The 16,821-nt window shown below is 34.9% G+C and overlaps 1 protein-coding gene across 1 annotated transcript in view; it reads right to left on the minus strand.

Annotated features, from left to right (window-relative positions):
* Nucleotides 1-16,821, minus strand: part of LOC140501445 (mannosylglucosyl-3-phosphoglycerate phosphatase-like) — a 69,491-nt gene that overhangs the window by 16,949 nt on the left and 35,721 nt on the right. Inside the window, exons 4-5 of the mRNA XM_072605039.1 lie at nucleotides 10,195-10,342; nucleotides 8,730-8,895 (exon numbers count right to left, since the gene is read on the minus strand). Coding sequence (XP_072461140.1) covers nucleotides 8,730-8,895; nucleotides 10,195-10,342 — 314 coding nt within the window. The remainder of the gene's footprint in view (nucleotides 1-8,729; nucleotides 8,896-10,194; nucleotides 10,343-16,821) is intronic.

Here is a 16,821-nt window from a genome sequence, read left to right on the forward strand (position 1 = left end):
ATATTTGTGAATTTTTTTCTAATCTCAACAATAAGGCTTTGTATTTATTACAATTAAATTTCATCTTTTTAGATTTGACCCAGTGTTCCAACTTGTTAAAATCTTTTGGATCCTGATCTTGTCATCTAATATCTTAGTTATTTGTCCTAGCACACCTGATAAATACGCCATCTAATGTTTTATTTGAGTCACTGATAAAAAGGTTATACAGCACTAACTCAAATTCAGATCCCCAAAACATTCCACTGGAGAATCCCTTCAAATCTGACCTCAAATTATTGATGACTATCTTTTGAGTCTAGCCATTCAACCAGTTTCAAATCCCCGGAAAGTAGTTTATCCCTCTCACTCACATCTCCCCATCACATCAACTAGAATTGCACAGGAGACTTTTTAACAGTATTCCCTTCATCTACAATGTTTCCTTTTTTGATGGAAACAAGTCTAGTCTGGCACGAACTATTCTCAATTAAGGCACAATGGCTCTCCGTGATCATGACTTACTTTCTAGATATTCACTAATAATCCCTGTTTTAGAATTTTTGTGCAGAAATCAAAGTCAAGTTTAATGGCTGTGATAGTAAGCAAGTAGGATCTTTTGCTGTTTTTGTTTTAGTATAATCAAGTGCCTCTGACTGAATAATGTGATTAAAGATCTTCATCACCCATTAATGGGCCTGGGAAAATTTGTAGGAAGGACCACACCTTTTGTTAATGAAGCACTGGTTTTCAAGTGTTGTGATGCCCTCTGGCTCTAAAAAATGTATAAAAACTCTGAGGGTAAGGTTTTACTTTGGTGCTTACTATCTGGAAGTGTTTGTTTGCCAGATGAGATTCTGGGAAGCTGCTAAGCAGCCCCTGGGCTTTGAAAACCCAGATGTTGGTGCTTTCCTATCTGATAACTACGTATATATGGTCAGGCAGTTGCATTGGCCTGTTGGTCTGTATGTATTGCTTACTGTGAGACAGTTTGGAAGCGCTGTCTGTTGATTTAGATTTCTCTGTATTTTCTCTGAAGTTCAGGCTGCTGACTTTTTCCCTTCAACTAAGTGAATGATACATGTGCTTGATTAAAGAAGATTGTGAACCCCTCAAAAGTTGCCTTTCCTTTTAGAAAAGCAGATCATAGAAACTGTGATAGCAGGCCCTCCTGTGTATGTGATTCCATTCTCTTTTCTTTTAAACAAATCAGAAGATTTTCCCTTCTCCAATCCTGTGATATGTCCCTCATTTTCTACCATCTTTCAAAGACTATTAGCAGGAGCTCAACAATCAATCATATCTGTCAATTCTGGTCCTGGTGACAAATATATCAAGGGTAGCTAGGTTCTCTTTTGTCTCCCTACCTAGCACTGGTTATCAGCTCCATATCAGCCATTTGTGTTATGTCCTATTCATTATAAAGATAATTTTCCTGAGCAAGAAAAAGATGTTAAAATATCAAGGACCTATAATTTTGTAGGTCAGTTACTCACTAAGTAGGCTTTATTAAGTGTGCAATATGTGCCAGGAACTGAAGATACAAACACAAAAATGAAACAGTCCCTGGTCTCAAGGAGCTTACATTTTGTGAGGAGAAACAAAATACAAATAAAAACTGATACAAATATATGTATACAAAATAAATACAAAGTAATTTCGGTGGAAGGTATTAGCATTTGGGAGTTTCAAGAAATGTCTTCTCTAGGATATAATTTGTGAACTGTGCTTTGGGGGAAACGAGATGATCAGAGGTGGAAATGAGTAGGGAGGGCATTATAGACAAGGGAAACATCCTGTACAAAGACAAAGAGACAAATGATGGATTATTAAGTGTGAACAACTGAAGGAAAACTAGTTTGACGAGATTCGAATGTGTGAAGGAAAATCATACATAATAAAGCTGGAAAGGTAGACTGGAGTCAGGTTATATTTTTAAATGCCAAGCAGAAGAATTCATATTTGATCCCAGAGGTAACAGTAGAAAGGCACTGGAGTTTAATGAGCATGAGAGTGAAATAATCAGACCTATATTTTAGGTCAATCATTTTGGCAGCTTGAGACAAAAAAAAGTGCAATAAGAACTGAGGAGCTCTGTCTTCTCTCTATAATTTATCATCATTCCATTCACTCCAACTTCCACTCATATCCCTTCCTTGTTGCTATTTTTTCCCAACACATTTTAAAATTCTCTTTCTCTCTCTCTCTCTCTCCCCTCCCCTCTCTTTCCCTCTCTGGTCTTTAAATCTTTAACATTCCTTACTAGCCCCATCTCATCCCAAGCTTTGCCACTCTTAATTAGATTCTTATAATACCACACTTTCATTTTCCATTACCTGCCCTTGCTTCTAGTATCTTCATATGTCTTTTAAAATTCTCAAATAATCCGTTCCCTGTGCATTTGCGTCACTCTCTTGATCTCCTTTTCCTCTTCACCAAGAATTTGGTGTGTGTATGTGTGTGTGAGGGTGTGTGCACATACATGTGTGTCTCTTCGGAAATTCTTTCTTGAGCACGGGCTAACTTCCTCTGAAGAATCTTAGTCCATAAAATTCGATAGAATTATCCTTTCTCTATAAACACTGAAATCTCTTTCTCCCCATATCTAGACAGTATGTCAAATAATGCATAGCTTTCTTTTCTTTTTCTATCACAACTTTCAAGACAGCCTACCTACAAGGTTCTCAACAATTCCACCTTAAGAACCCATTCCTCTTTGTTGGTGAAAATCAGATAGAGTACTTCTACCTTTTGAAGTATGAAATAACCATCAAAGCAAGGCAAGTTAAAAAATTACAATTCTCTTTTTGGCAGAGTCGGAGAAACCTAGCAGAAAACAAGGTAACTGAAGATCTCTATCTACCCTACCTATCATGTCTCCGTGCTCAGCTTGTGATCTGTTTCCTGAACTCAACTATTTCTTTTCTTTCCACGTAGTCTGTAACAGTGCTGTCAAACTCAAACAGAAATGGGAGCCAAAAAACCTTACATGAGAATCCCTAGAACTGCTTACTGACTTAGAAAACTACATCTTAGTATTATCTGTATTCTATTATATTTTTATTTATTTTGTTAAATATCTCCCAATTACATTTCAATCTATTTTTTTTGTTTTTAATGTTCTACAATCACTACTATGACACTTAGATTTTTCATCTCCCCTACCTATTCCCCACCACCCCTCTTCCTCCCCAAGATGGCATACAATTCTATATAGGATCTAGACATACTTTCCTATTGAATACGTTTTCACTATAGTCATGCTGTGTAGATGAACTAAAATAAATGGAAGAAATCATATAACAAATCAAAACATAATGTGTGCGCGCGCACACACACACACACACACAATGATCTGCTACATTCTGCGAATGAATTCCGTAGTTCTTTCTCTGAGTGTGGAAGGCATTTTGCCTTAAAAGACCATTGGGAAATTTTCTTTTTAAGTTCTTGTGTTGTTATGAAGTTCCAAGTCTACCAGAAAAAACTCTCGCATACTGTGGTCATTGTTGTGCACAAAGTTCTCCTGGTTCTGCTCCTTTCACTCAGCATCAGATCATATAAGTCCTTCCAGGCCTCATTTCAATCTATTTTGAGGAGTACTCAAGAATGTGTGGCCCAAGGGCAGTGTGTTTGACACCTCTGGTCTACAATATGTACTAATAATAGAACTGATTTTGTTTCTGTCTCTGTTCATCCTCATCTAAATATTATCCACCATATTCTACCTTCTTCCTTCCACTCATGTTCTGGGACTTCTTCATATGGATATCTTATTTAATATGCAATGCTACTTTGATATTTCTTTATTCTTTGATAACAATTCCCCTCCAGAGCTAGTTAGGTGTCCTCTTCTACCAAGTCTTAGTGATATATCTGATGTTATATTTGCCTCCTTGAGTTAGAAGCTTACTCAGACTTTGTTGTATTTGTACACTGACATCTGAGGCCATTTCTTGAATTTTTGTCCCCTATGCATTTCTAGGATTTTTTACTGTTATTCATGCCTGGAATTTTGTTTAAATTCAAATAAGAAGAAGAACTCAGAGAAAATGATAACCTGGTGTCACTGCTGCAAAAAGGCATCCTCCTCATATGGTAATATATTTTCAAGCCACAAACATGCTAACACAAATTCCTACAAGGATCAGGAAAATCTTGTCACACGCTATCAAAATATAGTGCAATAGGTACTTGTAGTTCATCATGTTAATTATACAGAGATGATAGTTACTGATTTGCAATAATGCAAATAAGTCAAAGAGTACCAATATCAAGGGAAAATGGTGATTCTCTGGAATGTTAGAAAGTCAACTTGTTAAATTAACTTTATAGAAAGGCAACCAAGATTTGCTAGTTTATATAAGTTTTATAGCTTTATTGTTTCATCTTAAATGAAAAGAGGCAAATGAACACGAGGCAAATTTATGAGGGATTTCTTTCAAGTAAATTCAACAACTATTTATTAATACCTGTATGCAAAGTACTATGCCAGATACTGGGAATGGTATATACTTTCCACTAGAATGTGACAAACAAATATCTATAATATGTCTAAAGTGCTATGTAAAGTCTTGGAGGGAAAGGTTAGTACCAACTATAAGATCAGAGAAGGTTGAAGATAAGATAGCACTTAAGCTAAACTTTATAGAATGGATAGAAATTCAACAGGTAGGAAAGAGGGTATGGAGTTGGGAAAAAGAAAGCATTACAGACAAAAAGAACCACGTGTGAAAAAGCATGGAGGAATGAAATTGGAAAGTATGTACTGAGAGTAGGTGGTTGGGAGGATCAGCAAGTAGTTTCGTTTGTCCACAGTGTGGAACACATGGAATATAGCAGAAAAAAAATATTAAGTTGCAAAGATAGTGTGATGGCAGATTATGGAGACTCTACATGCCATGATAAGTAGTAAGAACTTTATTTGGTAGTTCATGGAGGGTGTTAAGCAAAGGAATTGTATAAACTGTATATATTCATAAGCTGGGTAAGTATTGATGATGCGAAAGATGGGCTAGAAGGTGAAGAGAATGAAGATAACACTTATTGTCAGTATTCAAAACTGGAAAAGACTTCAGAGGTCATCTTTTCTAACCTATACTTGCAAAAGAATCTCCACAGTCTTAACACTGAACAAGTCAACCAGCTTTTGCTTGAATATCTCCAGTGTTGGGGTCTTCTTCACTACTGCTTTCCAAGCCTCTCCCAATCTTGGAAAGGTCTAATTGTTATAAAGTTTTTCCTTCTATCAAGTCTAAAGTTGCCTCTTCACAACTGCTAACAGATATTTTATCTTCTGGAGCCCAGGAAAACAAATCTAATCTCTCTTTTATGTGACAGCTCTTCAAATACTTTAAAAGATAGCTATCATATGCTCTCCTTATGAGTCTCCCTTTGGAGTCTTCTCCACGTTAACCACTCTTGAGTTCCTTTAACTGATCCTCATACCACATGACTATAAGACCCTTCACCATCCTGGATGCTCTTCTCAGGAGGCTTTTTCAACTGATCCAAGCTTTCCTAAAATGTGGTGCTCAGAACTGAACATAATAGCCATGATGTGGTCTGACCAGACTAAGAATACAATGCATCTATCACCTCCCTAGTTGTATACATTATACTTCTCAAGAAAGTTTGAGTATATTAGCTTTTTAACTAATCCAACCATTCTCGAAAGCAGTTCATAACTATGCCCCCCCAAAACCCTATTAAACTGTGCATAACCTTTGACCCAATGATACCACTACTAAGTCTTTACCTAGTGAGAAATCAAAGAAAGAGAAAAAGAACTCAAATGTACAGAAATATTTATAGTAACTCTTTTTATGGCAAAGAATTGGAAACTGAGGGGTACCCATCAATTGGGGAATGCTAAACAAGTTACAGTATATATGTATGTGATAGAATACTGTGCTGTAAGAAAAGATTAAAGAACTGGCTTCAAAGAAACAAGAGAAGATTTAGATGAACTGATGCAGAGCAAAGCAAGTAGAATCAGGAGAATTTATTTAATAGTAGTAATATTGTAAAGACAACTAACTTTGAAAGACTTAGGATCTCTGATTAACATAATGACATACAACAGTTCCAGAGATTCAGGATGGAACCTGCTACCCTCCTGAAAGAGAAGTCATGGGTTCAGAATACAGAGACTGAGATATAAAATACAATAATATATACAGGACTCTTTAAACACCCCACCCTAAATTGCCTGAATTTTTAGCACAGGTACTCCAAGAAAATAAGCTTGAAATCCTTGAGATTAGGGAAAAAACTGACATAACACACATAAAAGTAAATGGTTTTCTATAAAACCTTCCTGTAAATCACAGTTTATTTCCTTTATAAGCTTTTATTCACTCCTATTATTGTTACATACATCTCTGTTGATAATACAAAAAATTACCACTATCTCTCAAAATGATAAATAAGTTAAGATTACTAGAGGTACTCACATATGTAAATGAATCTCTCTGGTGTTGATATTTGCTCTAAAAATATAGATCAGAACCTACCCATGCCTTTGCATTCTGTGCTTCTTTTTCACATGTTCTAAATAAATCCTTCATGCATGGCCCTACCCAAAGCATCAGAGAGACCTTGATCTAGTAGTTTCAACATTTTGTGAATACCAATACAGTACATAAGATGTCAAACTCTAATCTCACTACATGATTCACTTCATTTTCCAATCACACATATCCTCAATGGTGTCTTTTATGCCCCTTCTCATATGCTACAACCTATTTATTAACCATCTTTCCACAGCCCTTTGTGTCATCTGGAATTTAAACCTTTTGCAGGGGGGAGTATAGAGTTTCATTAGTAAAAGGGACCATTCCATGGCTCTTTTCTTATCTAGGCTTAATCACTGAATGGATGTTTCCTCAGTCAAAATGAGAATTCTGAAAGAACTTGGCTTAAAAAGGCCAAGGTCTTCTACTGCATGTGGGACTATCTGCTGTTATCCTGATCTATACCTTGTCACTGGACCCAGATAGCTCCAAAGAAGAAAGTGAGGCTGCTGACTTTGCACAGCCCCCCCCCCCTCACTTAAATCCAATTCATGTTCAAGTCATGTCATCACTTTCCTGATGTCATGATCCTCTTCAAGAATGAAGGACAAATAACAACAGCCTCATAGCTTAACTAGGATGGGTTATTTCAATAATAAGTAGCTTGGGCTCATTGAGAGTCCTAAATAAGAAGTAGCCTGGTCTCTATTTCCTATTTAATTATGTACCCAGGTCATTATCCACCAGAAGCTCTTATCCAAGATAAATATATCAGTGATGTAATTCAATAGACTCTCTATTCATCTACATGTCAAAATCTAGGCAAGTCATGTTCTTCATCTACTATGCTTTTTTAGTATATATGGTAGAACCAACTGAACAGTCATGGATCTTACCAAATAGGTCTGTAGCATTTCAAGCTTGATACGTAAAATGATCATAAAGTCATCTGTAGACCAGAGCATCTGAAAAGCCTCAGTGTCAAGACAATAAAATTTGGATTTGCCCAAGGTACTGACAAATACTTTCAGTGAACATATATATTAGTATCTGACAGGGTCTGATACTTCACATATCTGTGAAGAAAGTTATCTTAATGGTCATATCTGTTATGGAATCCCATATAATTTTAACATATTCATGGAAAAGTAATTTTTCACCAATATCTTTAAAGGATACATTTTGCCCTATAAATATTTTTTAAAGGAAGCCAGCATGCTCATCAGTCTGGTAAATATTCAGTTTTTAGAAACTTATTCTATAGTTTTAGATACAATGTAATCTTCTATCCTGTTGTTACTTCAAAAACAGAAACAAACAACTCTGTGAAAACTTGTCTATTTCCTTCTCATCCTTTCATCAGGAATATGTGTAGAGCATTTTAGAGAGATATTTTAGAGAGATATGAAAGTAAGCATATGGTTCAATATTTGCTGATATTTCCTAAATTAATGTTTTTTCATAATAGTGAAGTCTTTTTTATTCTTGTGTAATCCTTCCCTTTAAGCCATCTTAAAAATCAATCCCTTAGTGAGTTTAAATTGTGCTATAGCTGAATCAAAATAAATGTACATAGAATATCATGGAGTTGTTTCCAGTCTTCATCTTTTTGAATGACCTCGACATTTTCTCAGATAGTTCGTCAGGTACTGATGTGATGATGTCCAAAGGCAATGGTTCTACTGTCTTTAACGATAAAAACAAATCACCACAGAAATAGTCAAAGATCTGTTCCATTTCACACATATCTGTTGTCCTCTGTTTCATCTACAAATGTTCTCAGAATGATCTGGCTTCACCGGGTCCCATTCCAATTTTCCTAGCATCCTTTCCAAATGCTTTTTGTTATTTTTTGAGGTGTTATTATGAATAATCATTCATCACTCTCTGTTATGTTAGGCAAATGATCTTGTACTCTAAACAAATATTACTCTTGGCGACCATCTCCCTTCATTTGGCAAGAAGATCAAATATTTGCTTGCTGAGAGAATATTTGAGACCTTCTGGTCTCTGCATTTGGATAGTCATAGCTAAATTTAAATAAGTATTTTTTCCAAAGACTAATATGTATTTAATTTACATGTATTTAATTTCATACCCTAACTAAAAATAAATTGAAAATAAAAATCATCTCTATTTACTATTATTATTTTTAAAGCATCCTAAAATTTATATTTTTCCATATATATATTATTCCAAATATAAGGACAGCCAGCAGAAATATATTATACATACCTCCCATCAAGATCTGGATATTTGTAAACCCCATTTTCAAGTGCTTCAAGCAGCTGTGCACCTGTTACTCTGACAACTAGAACTGGGTCCACTATGGGAAGAATAGCCAAAAGATCATGCAAAGTGAAATCCCCTGCTGGATGTATTCGATCAGAACGAAGAGTACCTGTAATAGTTACAATAAGAAACTATGTACTTCTTGATTTGACTCTTAACAGAAAAAGATTCAACTCAATGATTTCATGAAGTTCAACATTTCAGATTGCTCTGTACCACACTGTCAGAAATATACTTTCCAACAATTTCTTCACTATTTCTCCATGTGTGTCAATTTGAGAACTCTATCTATCATAGTTATTTTAAAAGAAAGTTATACTTAAAAACTATCTATTAATCTTATGCCCATTATCACTGACTACTATGGATAAAGGGGAACTTAAATCTCCAGTTTTCCCCTACCACACATAAAGCTTCCCAAACGGATAAAAAGCTAACTTTTTAAATACTCTTATAGGAAGAAATTCCACAACCTTTCCAAATAAGTCATTCCCAATATGCAAATAACTCTATTTCAAGCCTAAATTTCTTGTATGGGTACTTAAAATCACTGCTTCTTCTGTCCTTAGAGGAAATGGGCTTTTAAAGAGGATGCTGGTTAAGACAAATGTAAAATGATGTCATCAGGAAATTAGAGCATTTTTCAACTCAGAGGTAATGCAGAATAGCCAAGCCATTATCTCTGTTTCTGGATTATAGCATAATACTGATAACAGTTCACATCAAAGCAAAGTTAGTTCTCATTTTCTTCTAAGGTAAAAAGCATGCAGACATCCCAACTTCAGCTCAGGGCCCTATGACTACACAAAGAAAAATTTACAGGACAAGTCACTTTCAGGGTATGGAGCAGAAGTAAAGATTCACTATTAGGCTTAAAGAAAATAATCTAGCTTTATAATTCCCTATTATCACATAGTTAAGTAAAGATAATAGGACAGAAGAGCAACTATATTGAGATTTCTCAGTTAAATTAAATTTTTCAAGTTATCCAAAAGCACCTTAAAATCTACTGATTCTCAAACAAGACTGGCTTATATACCAAGTTTAAAATTTACAACTTTTAGGGGAATCATAATAATCTTTATGGAAAATGTAATGAATTAAATACAAAATGCTTATTATTAGCAAAAGTCAAATCAAAGAGAAAGTGAAGTTTAAGTTTACAAATATAATGAACAATACAATTAATAGAATTATTAATTCTAAACTGATATAGTTCAGCATAGCAAAAGTATACCAAATTAAAATCTGATCCATCATGCAGAAGTGACAGAAAGTGCTTCTGAACTGAATTTTAGAATTATTAATAATAGTGTAAATGACAGTAGGAAGCTAATCAATATATATTTAATTTAAAATCAATTTGAAATGTGATTAACATTTTTAAAAAGTAAGGTAATAAAACTACCTGAATTAAGTAGTGCGACATCAGCACGAGTAGCTTCCAACATTGCATTAGTTACTAGATTTCCCAAGTTGCTCTCTGATCTTCTTACAGTAATTGCACGTCCATCTAATTCCATGTCAATTGGGCACAGAACTTCTTTTAACATATACTAAAAGAAGAAAAAGAAAGAGCTGTTTAAAATTAATTTAATTTCTTCTATTTTTCTATTAGTCTTTATTCCTTTTAAAAGAAACTTGTCTCTCTCAAGCTCAAAACAGTGTTTTTTTATCCTTTTTACTCTCTAGATCCCAGTGCTTCCTAAACATTGTAACGTATTCCAGAAAATTCTTAGGTTGAGAGTTTGTTTGGTTAAGAAACTAAGTAGACTAGTATGCTAGTTTACTAGACCAGTCTAATAAATTTTCAGGTTTTAGGAACTCTCATTAGATACTAGTTTTGCTCTAGATATAGGAAAAAATGAAAAAAGATACATTTCCAAATAAGTAAATCAAAACCAAGAGTGGTCCTATGAATACCTAAGACAAAATTAGATTTACTGTTCTGAGAGGGTTCCAAAAACCTGAAACCAGCCTGAGTTCCAGAGAACCTGGACAGAGGTGCCAGAAGTCTAGGCAAACACCAAGATGGCAAAATACTAGACAAAAGCACATTTTCTGGGCTTTCATCCTGGAATCTGCCCGGGAATAGCAGAGGTATTACATTTAACGATACCAAGATGTTAACTTATCTTCGTTTCTCAGTTTTCTGAAGCCAATACATGAACATTTTCATTCCTCCAATTTTATCTTCATTGCAATCTTATATGTATGCAATGACATTCCCACATATACTCTTCAAGATTTTTATATCCTAGAATCTTGCCTTGATTTTATTGCTACCTAGTCTCAATCTCAGCAGTATCACCTAACCTTTTTCCCTATTAAATACATTATATTCCCTGTTAAATTTCATCAAATACATTATTATTCCATTTTTGTTATTAGCAGAAGTTTTTGGTAGAATAGACACCAAATTTCTGATTATCACTAAAGTACATAAAGCATGAGATTTATAGGCCAAACGAAAGTTTTTTTCTCTCATACCAAAATAGAAAGAGGCTTACTCACCAGAAACATTTAACTTTATCAAATTTCTTAACAAAAGTCAATTATTACTCAGTCTTCTGCCAATTAAGGTTATATTTTAATAATCCTTACTCCAAAACAATCAAAATTACAAACACAGTAATGAATATATAGAGCACAGAATATCAAGATAATTGTGAATTAAGGGCCAATATTTTCTTACACTCAATATCTTTCTTCAATATGTATTACAAGAAATTATGTATTAACACCTCAGTTATCAAGAATGTCTAGGGAATGAACCAAGTTTACAGATAACTGAAGGCTAACTCTCTAAGTCCTAAAGCCTTTTTGATTACTAAAGATGGAAATCTTTCTTAAACAAAGTCTATACTTTCTTGCCTTACTAAACACTGCATATTAAATATAATGAAATCTTTTCTTGATGATTCAAGGGCATTATTATGACTAATTTTTGTAGTATGCAGTGATACCACTGAAAGCTACTGCGTTTTGGAAGCTCTTTAAATCTACATTTTTCATTCTTAGGCTGTTACACCATTCTTTCTCCTACCTTGGGACACCCTCTGTTTTCCCTGTTACTTCTTGTCTTTGCTGCCTCTCCTAATTTCTAGCCCGTAGTATCATGTCTGCCATTTGCTGAGCCTATTTGTCAATGGTTCTCTCCCCTCAACTTTTCTTTTCTCTTCACTGCCATTTGCCAGAAGGCTGTGGCACCACTGAGCTTGGTGAAACTTCCCTTTATGCTGTCCACTAACCAGATTCTCTTTGCTTCATTTTTTTAACCACCTGATGACACTGATATCTATCACTTTCCTCTCTTTGGTTCTTCAAGGTCTCTTGCCACTTCCTATATTTAGAGGCTTTAAAAATTACTTTCAGGTTGATGGCTATCTGGAAAAATTGCATATGTTGGACATTTCTGCCAATCAAGTGGAATCTTACTACATCTGACTTATATAAAATAAAAAGTTAAGACAGATTTTTAAAAATGAAGGACCTACCTATCTGTGAACTGAAAGAAATAAGGTTGAATTTAAACTGTCAGTCTACACATAAGGACTTGTAATTTTTAAAATATTATCTATCCATGACATTAGCATATTGTTTCCTCAGGAGCCTGATGCTATTAAATGTGATATTATATGGGAAACATTTTTCCAAAGCTAGTAAAAATTTGCAGGCCTACAAGGCTGGACTACACATTTTGTACATATGGAAAGCTAAGCTTTTTAAGTAGGTTAATCATTAAAGCCCATTTGTTTCTTCATTAAAGAGTTATATTATTAGTTTATTTTGACCTATAACAGAAATTCTTATGCTATTTCTAAAAATATATGATACAATTCCAATGACCCTGAAGACACCATAGGGTTTCATTTCCAGATGCAAGTTCAAAGCAAGCAAAAGCTGTTTTATGCTGGGGTGAATCATCAAGGGACTCTTTTGAATAATCATAAAACAAAAACAGAGATCTGACGGACACCAGATGAGGTGGAAAGAAAATGTTTTCTTTCCTATTACTGGTTATCTGAAATGTGAATATGTAGAAGAAAACATGTGACATAATTTCTAAAGATGGGATGCGGTCAGACTAGAAAGGACTTTGGATGACAAAAGAATTTAAAGTTAATGCGGGAAGCAATAGACAATCACTAATGATTTTTGAACAACAGAATGATCTGAGCATCCCTATGTATAAGAATATTTTGGGAGTGATACAAGAGACATATTGAAGGCAGGGGAGAGTAGGGCCAAAGCACTCATCAGAACATTATGACAAACAACTGGTTAGTAATGAGGGCCTTTATTGGAGTGGTAATATTACATAAAAAAGACAGATTTAAGAGATGTGGAGATAGAATCAATAGTACTTGGTAACTACCTAGATATTAATGATGAGGGACAGGGAAAGGTAAATAATCTCAAGTTTAGAAAAATGGAAGATAATGGTAATACTGTGAGAAATAGTGAAGTTACTTAGTCTTAGACATAGTTTAAGACATTACTAGAGCATACAGACAGAGATGCTTTAGAGGAAGATAGAGATGCAGGTAAAAGAAAAGAAATGGAGATGAAAGGGATATACCAGTCAACTCTCCACGTTCCACCGGCACCTGCTTGGTTTGGACTCCAGGAAACAGAATGCCCAACTAAGGATAAGCTGCTTACCCAAAATTTCATCATCTCGATGTTTAATTTTTAATATTCAATGCCTTCTCAACTCCTTCAGTCTCCTCTCCCCACTGGTTAGGGGGCTATTGGATTGAGCACTAAACTCCCAGAGCTTTACTTTATAGAGGTTTTACTTTATAGATCTGAACTTTTCAGATAACTCTCTATTTTCTGCCTGTAGCTCTGTTTGGTCTGATGCCATGAAACATGATGCCCTCTGCTGGGTACCCCTGGTACTCCACTCCCCACCCCTCCACTGTTAGTTTACTTTTGTGTGTTGTCTTCTCCCATTGGATTTGAGGGCAAAGACCTGCCTTTTAAAATTTATGTAACTCCCATCCCAGAGCCCACTGGCATAGGACTCTCTCATTATTGGTGGAAATGAAGGCCCAGCCCAATGTGAGGGGCAAGGTAGAGTTGGTGAGACAGATAGCTTTAGTTCTCAGCATGAATCTCACCCAAGAATCTGGCAAGACATGAGAGCAGCTGGCAGTCTCCATCATGTTCACATGGGAATTTTCCCACGGGTAAAATCCAGGATCCTCTCTCTTGGTTGAGCTGAGTTATCTCATAACCAATGGGAGAGTTCCTTCACCCTGTGAAAAGAACAGGGGGACAGTGAAGGTCCTTTCTCCTTCCCCTAACCCAAGCATCCAAACTTTAACCAGAGTTCCAGGAGGAACTCAATGGACTGGCCATAAAATTGTATGCCATATCTAAAAAACAGACATTTTAAATCCTTTTAGTTTTTCCTTTATTGATCATGAAGTCGATTTCTTGAATAATCATAAATCTAATTAAGGGTAATCTATAATGTTCTATTGCTTGAGACAACTAATAGAATATTATCTATAAAAAGAAACATCTGAAGAACCTCACTACTACAGAGCGTTTCTCTTACATTTCAAATGTAAAACATCCTCCATAGTAATAGTGAATACCCTTGGTGAAAATATATCTCATTTTATGCTTTGTTTGAATAATTAATTAAATGACTGATACCTAATATGTGCTAGTAATTGGACTTACAAAAGCAATAGTCTCTGCTCTCACTAGGCTCACTTTTTATTGGGAGAAACAAATAAACAATGTAAATAGAAATCAAATAAATGCAAGGTATGTTAGGGAGGAAGGGCATTCACAGTTGGGGAAACTGTAAAAAGCCTCACTCAAAAGGTAGTGCTTGAGCTGAAATGAATAAAGTAAGGGATTTTATAAGGGAAAGGTGAGGCAGGAGAGCATTTTAAAAATGGGGGGAAAACCCATGCAAAGGCAAAGAGGTGCAAGATGGAGCACCATATGCAAGGAATGGCAAGAAGCCCAGGTTAGCAAGGCTGTATGGTGCATGAAGGGAAGTAATGTATAATTATTGGAAAGATAGACTGGGACAAGGTTGTTAAAGGATTTGAAAATCAAAAAGAAGAGAGTTTATTTTATCCTGGAAGCACTGGGGATCTACTAGAATTTAATGGAAAGGAGAGTGAATGACAGTCAGACTTGCACTTAAGGAAAACTACTTTAGTAGCTATATGTCTGATGGACTAGAGTGGAGAGGGACTTGAAGAAAGATCCATCAGGAAGCCACTGCAACAGTTCAAGCAAGGAGTGATATAAGGTTTGTGGTTGTAAAAATAGAAAGGAGACTGCTGTGAGAGACATAAAGGCAGGAAGTGCAAGATTTAGTAACTGATTCAATAAACAAAATGAAAGAGAATGGGGAGTCAAGGATAATGCCAAGGTTGCAAATCTGTGAAACTGGAAGGATGATAGTACCCTCAACAGAAATAGGGAAGCTCAAGAAGAAGGGTGGGTCTGCAGGAAATATAATGGGTTCTATTTCTGACATGTTTAATTTAAGATATCTATAGAACATCCACTTTGAATACTGCCAATAGACAGTTAATAATACAGGACTTTAATAATTACTGAATCATATGCCTTCTTCCTTATCTTTATAAAAATTTTATAAGGATGTTTTATACATGTATTAAGGATATCATTGATGAAAATATCGACAGGCAGGTTTTTGCAAAATATTCTTGAAACACACCTACAATGAAAAGAATTATCACTATAGTTGTATTTGTCAAGTATTCTTCTAAGACCTTAATCTATGCATGATAGACTCCTTGTTGAAGGACATTCATTAGAGTCATGCTTTTCACTATTAAGTAAAAATACATTTAAAAAAGTAATCATAGGACAATATTATATTCTCTGTACCTTTCCATGCAGAAACTACAAAGATCTGACCTACTGCAAAGAATCATTTGAAAAAGCCTGCTTGTTTCCTTCTTCATATTTTGATCAAGGAAAATAACTTCAATATATGTGGAACATTCTCAAAAATATTTTATAAAAATGAGAAAGCAGACATATGATTGAGTAGTTAATATTCTCTCAATTCCATTTGAGGGGTATCAATATCATCCATGAATTTTCCCCATTCTTATATTATTAGCTCCTTATTGATGTTTCTTGTGAAGTTATCCTTTGAAGTTTTTAACACTATCACCCCCACCATGAATGTACCGAGCATGAAAAATGAGAGAACTCATCAATTAATGCTTTAATTTATTAAATGACTGCTATTTGCTAGACATGGAAGCATCTGGAATACACATAAAAAAGTAAGCTAGTACCTGCCTTCAAGAATTCTCCTCATGACAAGAGGTCTCAATTTTCTCAATAAATTAAGAGGTAAGGTCATCTGTTCAGAGGTGGCAGGGGTTACCTAGATGACTTGAGGGGAAAAGAGGTTTGGAATAGCCAAGACTTGAGAGTTAGAAGATCTCCAGAGTTAGAGACTCAAAATCTCTAGTAACAACCCATTTGTATGTATTTTCCTCTTAAATTCCATTCCCTTTTGCTTGTTCTTGGATTTATGTAACTGATAAGCATTGCTACCATTAAGAATCTAAAGACCAAAGTCAAATTTACCTTCTCTTCTCTAAATCAATAAAGTAATTCCTTTAACCTTTGTTTGGAGGACCTATTTTCCATCTTTTTATCTTTTAGTCTTTCCTTAAGTCTATAATTTGTTCACAAAACTAAACATAATTCTCTAAAAAGAGGTCTAAAGAAGAAAAGCTACTTTCCCATTTCTTGTAATGCACAAGATCACTTTGATTTTTTCATCTAATTTCATGATTTCAAGCACCATTTTGATTTTTACCACACATATAAAATATCAAATTTCCCAATGATATTTAGCTTCTCTGACCAATTACTACTACTTTCTTCAGTACTTTGTCTACCTAGTTCTTCCCAACCCTATAGCTAATGTTGGTTATCTTTTGTTTCTTGCTGTATTACCTTGCATTTTGTCCTAATGGATTTCATCCTATTTTAGTAGAGCCATTTTTTT

The sequence above is a fragment of the Notamacropus eugenii genome, chromosome 4 (assembly GCF_028372415.1).
Source record: "Notamacropus eugenii isolate mMacEug1 chromosome 4, mMacEug1.pri_v2, whole genome shotgun sequence".
Lineage (NCBI taxonomy): Eukaryota > Metazoa > Chordata > Mammalia > Diprotodontia > Macropodidae > Notamacropus > Notamacropus eugenii.